Genomic DNA, 11,854 nt, shown 5'->3' with positions numbered 1-11,854 from the left:
ACGACATACGTTTATTTTTATTCAATTATAAGTTTTTGGGTCATTTATTAGAAAAAACATTTTATTTACGGAGAACTATGCAACAAACAGAACTGTAGATATCTTCGAAAATATGCGTCCTAGCAACGAAATGTTTTATTTACAAAAGGTGGTTATTTACGAAATATTGAAATGATCTTGAATTTACTAAACGACTATCTTTGAAAGTATTAAATTTTATCCATTCTGAGTCTCACAATTAATGAACGTTGTTCTTTAAATCTTATTATTAAGCGTGCAGATCAATTCGTGGACCTTACAAATTCATCTGTTACTTCATCTTAAATTCAAATATTTGACCCGCTTTATGAGTTAGCCCAACCTAGCGAAATAACTAATTTCGATAATCATATCGTATAATTAATAGTTACTGTATACAGTCTGTAAGACGTCGTGCACCCATATATTTTAATTACATACTAACTTTACTACTAAGATATTCCCCAGCGTAAGAAAAAATAAATGCCTCCAACGTGATAGCGATATAAAATAACAAAATTTTCATAAATATTTTTATGTCACCGTATGAATTAACCGCCTACAATAACATAAAAAATAGTATAAATTATAGGCATAATCATAATTACAAACTAATGTAAAAAAATTAAACGTGAAATATGTATAAATAAAATTTTAATTTAATTAAGAGTAATGCAAAAATAATATTTTAATGTCATGCAAGAACAACATTTGTAAATATTACTTACAACTATTATTAAGAAACCTATACAACATATAACGATTGTATTACATAATAATTGCATCAAAGCAATATACGAGAATAATTTTTCGATATATTCCGAATTAAGGATAATCCGGTAATGATGATCAGTTAAAGATTTAATGACATTTCGTTATGATCCATGTTTTCCATCTTTGACAGGAATATTTTCTAGAGCTTCGTGTAATATTTCTATTTGTCCGCCAATATGAAGTATCTAAGTAATATCTAGCATAATATAATACGCGTATAGTATTTCACCGATGTTCGGTAACATAGCTTTGTAAACAACGTTCTACGTCGTAGCACCTAAGTATTCCCCATTTGGAGGTGCGTAAATATGTTCAAAAACTTTTTTATACTCGTCTATGTTCAATGATATCTTATTTTTAGAGTCATGTAATTTTTCACTCAATTATTTGTTACTTTTTCAAAATATTACTTACTATCTTATATCGAATTATAAAAGACGAATCGAGAGCGTAGAAAAAAATTCAGGAAAAGATAAGATTTTTGTCTATGTCTTAATTTTCAAGACAGCCTGTTTTGACAATTTCGAATGTTTACCCATATATACACTTAATTGCGTATCGACTTCATAGAAACTTACAGTTACTATACACTTTTACCATTTTTCATAGTGACCTCTCGTAATGATCAGAATAATTCTTAAAGGAGTCGAGATTATTTTAGAGATACACACGATATCAACGATAAATGACTTTACAAGAAGAATCTTTAGATTGTTGTCATTTATTTATCATCACTTTACATATCTTCCTTCGTAATAGTTATAAATACGCTGTCCTATTAAACAACATCTCTTTAAACGCATCGTCATAAATATTTACAAACGAAAATTATCAGATACGAGGTATACCATATGTTAAATAAGTACACCTTAACACTATATATACTATTTATTTTTCATTATTAATACAACAATGATATTCTTTTTCTTTTTGTAATTTTTTTATAATAATCCAGATAACAATAACTAGATTTAAATCGATTGCACACTTGATACGATAATTCCACATCGAAGTTACCATTTATATCTTTCAGTCTAATGCCATAAGTACCGACATATATGACGCTGAAACCTTCATAATCTATAGATGTAAAAGATAAAATAATATCATAAAAGTGTGTCCCTTGAATAGCGACAATTTTGACAAAGCAAAAGCATAATTTTCCGTCGAAAATCAAACAGGCAGTAACGTGGAAAAGTTTCCGACTAAATAGAATTTTACTTTTGCGCAAAAGCAAAGACTAAAGGAATTTTGACTAATATTAATCATATTAATATTAATCGTATAAAGGAAATGGTACAAGAAACCTATTACATATGTATACGTATTAAAATTAATAATATCTTTTCTGATGAAACGAATTTTAATCTAATTGAAAATAATGAAAAACTATATTTTACACTTAATTGGTATCAGTGATATCGTAATTATTTATTTTAAAATATCCCTTTTGCAAGAGACACATGTTCCTATTCTCGCGCCTGTCGGAAATCACTTGTTTTGCCAGAAGAACATTCCATGTACATCCCATGTTTTGAATATACACATAACAACATTAAATTACAAGGAGCTATGAGTTTCGAATTACTCTGATAGCCCAAACGAACTCCACGTATTATGTATTACGAAGGCAAAAAGCTGATATACTTATTGCAAAAAATTGCAACATCCTCGAAAATTACGAGAGAAACTCATATTGTACTGGCTTCACTTTGAAGATTCCAATGGCTCTCACAATTATATGCGAATATATTACCTATATGCAATAATAAGTAATATTACTCCTTGTATTATTTCCAGTGCCTAGAAAAAGTATTGGCTCACGCCCTTATTTTACAATAAAGCACGTTTTTATCAGGTACTGTAAATTTCATTTTCATAGTATTAAATTTTTGTATTCGCCTGATAGCACTGCTAAATGATACGAAATTTCATTGGATTTTTAATAATGAACTGGTATGTGAATGCTGTAATAAATATAATGGTGTGCCCAATACATTTTACAGCCATTGTACTTTACACGCGCGTGACTTACCCTAAGATTACTGAAAATTCCTTTAACCATTGCTTTTACAAGTAGTTTTTACATGCCAGTTAAAATATATGATCTAAATGGATAGAGAATAAATAACTTACGCCTGTGAAGCTTTCCAGGGAAAGGTTTGAAAATTTTCCGAAAGTCAATGTGAAACCTTTTTGAGACCTTAATATAACAGGTATCAGAAGTCGGCTCTTGTTTGGACGTAAATCATACCAGAGCATATTGTACGCAGTGTCGCCGATTAATTGGCTCTAATAACGAAACAGATATTTTAAATGAAAAGTATTAATAACTTTCTCTTAATTATATTTACACATCGAAGCGATATGTTAATACGAAATACATATGCCTTGTAGTACTTTTTAACATAAAGAACTAGTGTATACTTATAGAACTTTGAACGATTCGATTCAAGGAAACGAAGAAAGAACAATAAACATTTCAAAGTCAAAGAGATATTGGCACACTTGCGAGTGCAATATATTTTTTACGGTTCCTCGCTTTCTGTACCTTAAACGCAATTCACTTTCACAAATTGGCACAAATGTAAACAGATTTGTTTGAATGAATCTTCTTTGCTTAAGAACAGAGAAAAACTATTTTAACAAGACGTAATTAGCCTTGAGGGGATTTATCTCTTCTTCATTTCGTTCTTGCTTACGAACGTTCAACTTTATCTTAAACGTATTTCTCTCGTGCACCACTGTCTCCACTTAAACGCCTTGGTCTAAATATGAATTATATTACAATTTTACAAATTTAATAAAATAAAATAAAATTAATAAAAATTGTGGAAGCTTTATAAGAAGAAATAATGAAATAATTGGTACCAACTGCACTTACAGCTATTTTTTTTCCAAAACAATTATTCGTTTATAAAATATTTTATGTTTTTTCAGTACAATGTGTCTGATATAGTGCAAATAAGAAACAAAACGATATTGTATACAACAACCTTAGTGCGAAGATATTCCCCAGCGAAACAATATATGAAAACTTCTAAGCAAATAACTATGTAAAATAAAATAGATTTGATGAGTATATCAATAGCAAGTCCACTCTCATTGTTTACAGCCTGTAACATCCATTTCGTACATGACGCAGTGAAAAAGTAAAGTGTCGTATGTGTATATCGGATAGTCATTACTTACAACTACAATGAGGAATCCTTCGCAGCAAGTATTAACTGTATTTGATATAAGTTGGCTAAGAGCTATATACGTAAAAAGTTTCTCAATTTTCTCTGCAAAAGTAATGATTTCTTGATATCTAATAATAAAAAATTTTAACTTGTTTTCATTTTTAGGAAAAACATCAGTTAGATTCTGGCACATTATGTCGATTTGGCACCCTAAATGCAGTATCTAAAAATAATAATTTCAATGCTATAAGACTATTAACGATAGCTTCAGTAGGGCCCTAAAATTTCATGCAACAAAAGTTTTGTTTAGTACGGTAATCATATTAAAAATAAATATTTGTCCATGATTTACACTTTTAACAAAAAATATATCTATGACTGCTCAACAGGAGCATAAAATTTATACTCACCATCATGAAAAGCAGGGCAGTGAACGTCCCGAACGCAAGGGCCGCTGAGAAATGAATAATAAATTGTGTAGTAACCACAAGTTCGTAATTCGGGGATTTACTCGTCTCGAATGGTAAATCCATTTTCAAAAGAAGCTCTCGAGACATTGAATCGTTTGTTCCTTGAAATGCAATAGCGCCGACAAGATAAAAAACCGCAGCCACCAGATACGAGGACATGATCATGCTAGTCATATAAAAGGAGAACAACCCGGTTTTTGTTATCAGATTATTTATATCCATATTAGCATATTTCTGACAGTCCTCTTCCATGGTTGATAAAATGTCGCAAAACAAACTGCGAAGTATTGATATATGGAATAAACATTAAATTGTATCAAATAAACATTATTATATAGGAATTTTATTCATTCCTATTTATATAGGAGTTATCTCTGATTTTGGCAGTAAGGTAGTGTTGTGAGATGGTTTTACACGTAAAAATAAATTCTTATATGTTACATTCTTAAATTCAATACTCGGAATAATTCATGACAAAACAACGTAAACACATAAAAATACTCAACACTACAAAATAGCTTTCATTTTAAATTCCACCGAGTGAGTTGCATTGAACGATTCACATTTTCGTTTTTTCTCTCAATCTGAAGCAGCTAGAGAGACGACTCCAAAAATTTAATGGTGCAAAAATGCGTGAAACGGATAATATGCGACAATATATATCCAAACTGCAGCAACAACAGTAGTGAAACAAATTTCTAATTAAATTCTACTCTTTTACCTGTATTCATAAAGTGTTAATGTGTGGAAGAAAAATATTATTCTTGTATTGTGTAAAGCTTATGTACGCTTGCAAGGTTGATTGCTGGGAACTATTCGAAGCCGAAAGACAAGAATTAAATAAATAACATTAAAAAAATACTTGTATTCATAAAAATATAAACTTTCGTGCGAAATCATTGTGTATATCTTTAAAATCTCATCATATTAAAAACCATACTGCTAGAAAAATAAAAAAATCAATATTTAAAACAGAAGATACACGAAAACTATGATGCACGTATAGGTAGAATTTCTACTCATGATTCTCCATTGAAATCAGGGTAACTTACCCATAATTCGTCCAAGTAACAAATAATTTGATAAACATTAAACTGAAAGGCACGGCGATGCTCAAATTTTCCGCTATGTTTATAAGAGTATCGGTGTTATAATGTATAACGATATATTTGTATTGATAAGCCTGAAGCGTAATTATCGCTACCACCCAACATAACTTATGTAGGAAGTGAAATGGTGTTCCAGGCCAGACACCACAAAAATGAAGGCCAAATTTAACAGACGGGCTAATCGTGTTTAATATCATTTCACATAAAATTAATTATATCCTCTTGCTTAAACTATTTTAGAGCTATCTTCTTATATACGAAGACTGTACACGTAATTTCCACACGCATGCATCACTATCACCGTTAATAAATTTACAGCGGGGGAGAGATTCCAAGAGTCTTACTTACATGCAGTCTCGCGATAAACTGAACGTTCCGTAAAAATCATACAGAAACATACGTAAATTATCCACGAGTGACAACCTTTGTTTCGGATTCCCAGGGTCCACATAAATATTGCAAATAATATCACAACGATTGCAGGTTTGCTGGAAAAAGAACTAGGGGATAGAAGAAGAGAATGTTGCTCAAAATATAATTCCAACTTTGTTACAATTACTGGTTTCCACGGAAAAATGTAGAAGCAAATGCGCGACATGCAACTGCATATTAAATTAGATTTCCTATAACATGAAGAAAATGCAGAAGTTTGGTATAGAAAACTAATACTCGAAATAGGTATATCATACCCTATGTTACAAAGGACGACTGAAAAACTGATCTTCAAGAGGGAGATCTGACAGATAAAGTTCGATAAACGTGCATAGGTAGCGAAAAAGGTGGACGAAGGTAACAATAATTCCTTGATAAAGTGAACTGCAATATTCACGAAACTTCAGAATAAAGCACAATGCACCAATGAAGATATTGAAAACCAAAAAATCACAAACATGTCATCTAATTATTGTGATAACTTATAATGTAGCTAATGTTTCAATAATGCGATTTAACCAATTTATATCAATATTAAACTTGTAGAATCCTATCATAATAATCGTGACAATTGTACAATTAATGAATATTGATTTTATAAGGTTTAGTTAAACAATACCTAAATTTTGTTGCCTTACATGATATAGTATTTATTTAAATAATACACTGTTATGTATAAATTTGCAATCATATTCCAATTCATTTATATATTTAATTATATATACCATTATATATGAATATATAACATATATGTAGGTACATATACTATATACTCATTTTATTCTTTATGATGAACTCCTATGTAATCAGTACATCGCATACAATACCGATACATATGATGCAGAAGCTTTTAAAATCTAAAAAGTTAAAAGAATATAAGTGATAACAAGTGATACAGTATACGAAATATGCCTATCTATATGCGTGTATGTATTTTTGAAATCATATAATACGTCAGTATCAAATTGTGACATGGAAAACTTTCGGGCTTTCTTTGTTAATACATAATCTGTAATTACATAAGCAATTTGATATTGACATTATCAAACATATTTCAAACGAAATCAATAAAAATTTTTTACAAGTACGTATAAAAACGCTGCCCTTCGTTTTATCGCGCGATTTGTTAAAAAATACGCAAGCACTATTTCGTGTTATCCTATCAAAGCAGTCTTCTACCACGATATACGTTTATTTTCATTCAATTAAAAGTTTTTGGATCATCTATTGGAAAAAACATTTTATTTAGGAAGAACTATGCAACAAACAGAACTCTAGATATCTTCGAAAATATGTGTCCTAGCAACGAAATTCACCTGTTACTTCATCTTGAATTCAAATATTTGTCCCGCTTTATAAGTTGCTCCAACTCGACGAAATGACTAATTAATTTCGAGCATTATCAATAACAACTGATGCATTCGAATGACGATATCAACAATTGAACTCGACGAGTGATAGTGCTGCACGATAACGCGAGTCACAACGGCCGACTAAAGCAAGCAACTGAGAATATCTATGAAAATTCTCCATAACGCTGCTTATTTGTCAGATTATAATCTGTTTACTACGATATCAACTGGCAGATGCGGGATTTAATATATTTCAAGAGATGAATAATGACATTGCTAACTTTACTCTGTCGAAACCGCCACCTTTTACAAAAAGCGGTTTTTTTCTAAATAAACAAAAAATCTAGGAAAAAAGACCATAAATCAATTTGCACGCTTATCGTTATCGATATGTTAGATTGTTACAGTTCTAATGAAATTTGACAATCTTTTGTATAATATATACATACATAGAAAATTTCTAGACGTATTCGCATACTTTCGTGAGTCACTGTATTCGTCATAACACTATGCTATATGCCTTTAGAAACATTTTTACTATATTGTAACAAAAATCAAGCTTACAGTTGCAAAGCCGATCATAGACAAATCCATAAATTTCCCAGCGGTAATCGTTAAACTTCTTTGTGATCTTATCATAAGAAGAATCACGACACGTCTGTTTCTAGGTTCTAATAAGTACCAAGAAGAGCTGTAAGCTGAACTGCTAACTGACAGGCTCTAGAATAAAATGATAAAAATTTATATGTATCTCTTTTTATAATTAATAATTACTGTATACATTTTGTAAGACGTCGTGTATGCATATATTTGAATTACATACTAACTTTACTACTAAGATATTCCCCAGCGTAGGAAAAAATAAATGCCTCCAACGTGATAGCGATATAAAATAACAAAATTTTCATAAGTATTTTTATGTCACCGTATGAATTAACCGCCTACAATAATATAAAAAATAGTATAAATTACAGGCATAATCATAATTACAAACTAATGTAAAAAAATTAAATGTGAAATATGTATAAATAAAATTTTAATTTAATTAAGAGCAATGCAAAAATAATGTTCTAATGTCATGCAAGAACAACATTTGTAAATATTACTTACAACTATTATTAAGAAACCTATACAACATATGACGATTGTATTACATAATAATTGCATCAAAGCAATATACGAGAATAATTTTTCGATATATTCCGAATTAAGAATAATCCGGTAATGATGATCAGTTAAAGATTTAATGACATTTCGTAATGATCCATGTTTTTCATCTTTGATAGAAATATTTTCTAGAGCTTCGTGTAACATTTCTATTTGTCCGCCAATATGAAGTATCTAAGTAATATTTAGCATAATATAATACGCGTATAGCATTTCACCGAAGTTCGGCAACATAACTTTGTAAAAAAACGTACTACGTCGTAGCACCTAAATATTCCCCATTTGGAGGTGCGTAAATATGTTCAAAAACTTTTTTATACTCGTCTATGTTCAATGATATCTTATTTTTAGAATCATGTAATTTTTCACTCAATTATTTGTTACTTTTTCAAAATATTACTTACTATCTTATATCGAATTATAAAAGACGAATCGAGAGCGTAGAAAAAAATTCAGGAAAAGATAAGATTTTTGTCTATGGCTTAATTTTCAAGACAGCCTGTTTTGACAATTTCGAATGTTTACCCATTTAATTGCGTATCGACTTCATAGAAACTTACAGTTACTATACACTTTTACCATTTTTCATAGTGATTTCTCGTAATAGAATTAGAATAATTGTTAAAATTATTAAATTATTAGATACGTGGTACACTATATGTTAAATAAGTACACCTTAACAGAAAGTTGTATTTAGGATTAAACGCCAACTGAAAACTCTTGTAAAGCGCATAGTAGGCATTATTTTTTTAACTGGCTATAATATCTTTTATTTTGAACTAATAGCACAGTGTGTACAAAAGTTATTCAAAGGATAGCTTTATTTTTCGACTAGACGATTTTTTATTAGATTCTACATTTCATTTCCATAGTATCAAATTTTTGTAATTATGTGAAAGTATTGCCAAATAATATGCAATTTATCATAGTCGGATCTAATTAACTACTATAGTATACAATAATATATAAATATACTATAATATATAAATGCAATAATAATCGCAATGATGCACAAATACTTTTTGTATCCACTGTCTGTGTGCAGTTTGTTGATAAAATGTGAAATAAATGTATTTTTGATTACTACGTTAAAACATACTGACCAATGTAATTATCAAAGCATCTAACATAGCAATGCTAATTCCAGTAGCTAATAGTTGAAGAAATTGTAAAACAAATACATATTCATACATCGGACTTTCATAATATGCAAACGGAAGGTCCATTTTTATTAACAATTGTCGAGATGTTATATTAAATCCGTCATCTTGATCCTGACGACTGAATTCCAGGAACATACCGCCGTATATAAAAACGGCACTAGCGTATACGCTAATAATTAAGTTTGAGCAACGGTATGCAAGTTCAGCTTTGTTTACCATGACATGTACGTCAAGTTTGGCAGTAGAAGTGTCGATCCAATCGCGAGACATTCCTATCAATATGTTTTTAAATATTCTGAAAAATATTATTATACATGTAGCACATAAATTGGTAAGAACAAATTTTAAAAGCAATTTTCCACTTAATTTCTCTTTAAACTCATCTCCAGCGTGTTCAAACTTATCGTTAACTTGAGAATGCCGATTTTTATGCGTTTATAGGAAATTTGAAAGTGCAAATATACATAGAATGTGCATAATGTGAAAGTATATAAAATATCCACAGTATAGCGCTTTCTATAAAACTTAGTAGGTAAAAGAATTCTTTTTTTCAAGTTTCTACCTTTTTAGATATACTGTCAAAAATATGAGTTGGCATAAAAACCCGCAGCCTGCTTATTATCTTTGACATAGTAAACCGCAAATATGTAAGAAAGGAATTAACATTTACCCGCGTTTAATCCAGAAGCTAATTATTTTAAAGAACAGTAGACTATACGGCAAAGTAGTGCTCACACTGTCTACTATGTCTGCCAAGTTTCCAGAACTAATATGCTTTATTATATACCGATACTGAAATACTTGCGCAGACATCATGTTAGCTACCCAAATGCATCGGACGATAATTTCATAAGATGAACCTGGCCAAATTCCAATCAATCGTAGGCCAATTACTACTGGGCGACTGATACTTCTACTAAGTATCATTTTAAACGAACTGACCGATAAGTTTGCTTTTAGAAATTATTAATGTTTGTTATTCAGTCCTTCTTATTTCTGCATGGTAGGATGAAAAGTATTTGCGTTAAAACCGTTTGTGCATAGACGACTGAACACTGTATGCTGAAAATATTTGTGAGACGTCTCAGATGTTACTTCTTGCGCATTGGCCGTGTGTCCATAAAGTATTCATGGCAAACAAAGAATACAGATAAGTATAACCGAAGTTGCAACTTGTAGAGTTAGAAATCATAAATATATGATTAAAGGAAAAGAAAAAGTTTACCCAATTTTTGTTTCAATGTCCAGCATTTTCTGCTAAAACACAGAATATTGGAAATTTGTAGGAAGAAAATTTATTTCAAGTTTGTCTGAGGAATACGAAGGAACGGAAGATTTATAGAAAAAGGAATTCGATAAAGGAGAAAGAACGATAAAAAGGTAGAATTCTAACATTCAAATAAGAAAAAGAGAAAAATATATTCGTTTCAACAGTGATAGGCATATCAAACAATTTTATACAAAACGATCGTATTATAAGGAAAGGCTAAGTTTATTTTGAAGAATAGGTTCTTACCATAGGTTCTTAAATATGTTCAATTTACATATATATACACTTATACTTTCGTGATATACATATTATTCTGATATATTTATAACATATTAGATATTTCATATATATCTCATACAACTGGGATAAGCTATAGGGTAAGTATACCTAAAATAGTAGAAAAAAGAAAGTGATTTCATTAGACAAAATTGAACGGTTTCCAATGACGTATTATATGATCTAGTGTAGATGGCCAGTGCAAAAGTGGTGGCGTTTCTAATATTTGAAAATCCCTGTTATTTTTCTAAATGGAACCATAGATTTTGTCATACGTCAATCGAATAATTTTTGTAATACTATACGTGGTAAAATTACAGCTCTTGTGGTATAAATAAGACTAAATAGACGAAATCTTGCACCAAATAACAATATCATAAAGTTAACGTTTACTTAGTATTCTTTATTCGATGCACAATTATCAACACCTGAGCAATGTTTGTTTATATCTACAAAATACTTTAAATAAAACGACATATTCTATCAGTAGGACACAAGAATGGATAGGGACGCAATATAATCTTTATGTTTTACAAAAAAGTTGAAAATACAAAAACAAGTTACAATCTTCTCCTTAACGACTCTCTATTATTTTACTTCCTAGAATTTCTAACATTTTAACACTACGACTATCGACAACT

General features: G+C 30.1%; 2 protein-coding genes across 5 annotated transcripts in view; both read right to left on the bottom strand.

Moving 5' to 3' along the window:
- Positions 1-3,073: 3,073 nt before the first annotated feature.
- The window catches only part of LOC117156388 (tetratricopeptide repeat protein 37), a 28,179-nt gene continuing 19,398 nt past the window's right edge, over positions 3,074-11,854 (bottom strand). For 2 of the 4 annotated variants that reach the window (XM_076618820.1, XM_076618823.1), the window contains 3 exons: positions 4,385-4,721; positions 3,985-4,197; positions 3,076-3,908 (listed from right to left, as the gene is read on the bottom strand). In XM_076618820.1, coding sequence (XP_076474935.1) covers positions 3,729-3,908; positions 3,985-4,197; positions 4,385-4,721 — 730 coding nt within the window. In that variant the 3' untranslated portion in view covers positions 3,076-3,728. Of the gene's footprint in view, positions 3,909-3,984; positions 4,198-4,384; positions 4,722-11,854 lie in introns of all 4 variants that reach the window. The other 2 variants (XR_013058492.1, XM_076618821.1) reach the window with 2 other exon arrangements.
- Positions 6,610-11,453, bottom strand: LOC117156411 (odorant receptor 82a-like). Its single transcript, XM_033333391.2, has 6 exons — positions 10,338-11,453; positions 9,608-9,962; positions 8,448-8,678; positions 8,165-8,278; positions 7,902-8,057; positions 6,610-6,842 (listed from the first exon to the last, which is right to left on the bottom strand). The coding sequence occupies exons 1-6, from the start codon at positions 10,592-10,594 to the stop codon at positions 6,792-6,794; spliced, it is 1,164 nt and encodes a 387-aa protein (XP_033189282.2). The 5' UTR covers positions 10,595-11,453; the 3' UTR covers positions 6,610-6,791.

The sequence above is a fragment of the Bombus vancouverensis genome, chromosome 5 (assembly GCF_051014615.1).
Source record: "Bombus vancouverensis nearcticus chromosome 5, iyBomVanc1_principal, whole genome shotgun sequence".
Lineage (NCBI taxonomy): Eukaryota > Metazoa > Arthropoda > Insecta > Hymenoptera > Apidae > Bombus > Bombus vancouverensis.
This window is presented reverse-complemented; position numbering and strand designations above follow the sequence as displayed.

What these genes read in the sequence shown, in the direction of transcription:
- LOC117156411 (XM_033333391.2), bottom strand. Translation starts at nt 10,594, where the DNA reads ATGATACTTAGTAGAAGTATCAGTCGCCCAGTAGTAATTGGCCTACGA. An exon ending in ATGCTTTGATAATTACATTG is followed by an intron (nt 8,679 to 9,607) that starts GTCAGTATGTTT and finishes AATATTACTTAG; the next exon opens with ATACTTCATATTGGCGGACA. An exon ending in CTATGATCGGCTTTGCAACT is followed by an intron (nt 6,843 to 7,901) that starts GTAAGCTTGATT and finishes TTAACTTTTTAG; the next exon opens with ATTTTAAAAGCTTCTGCATC.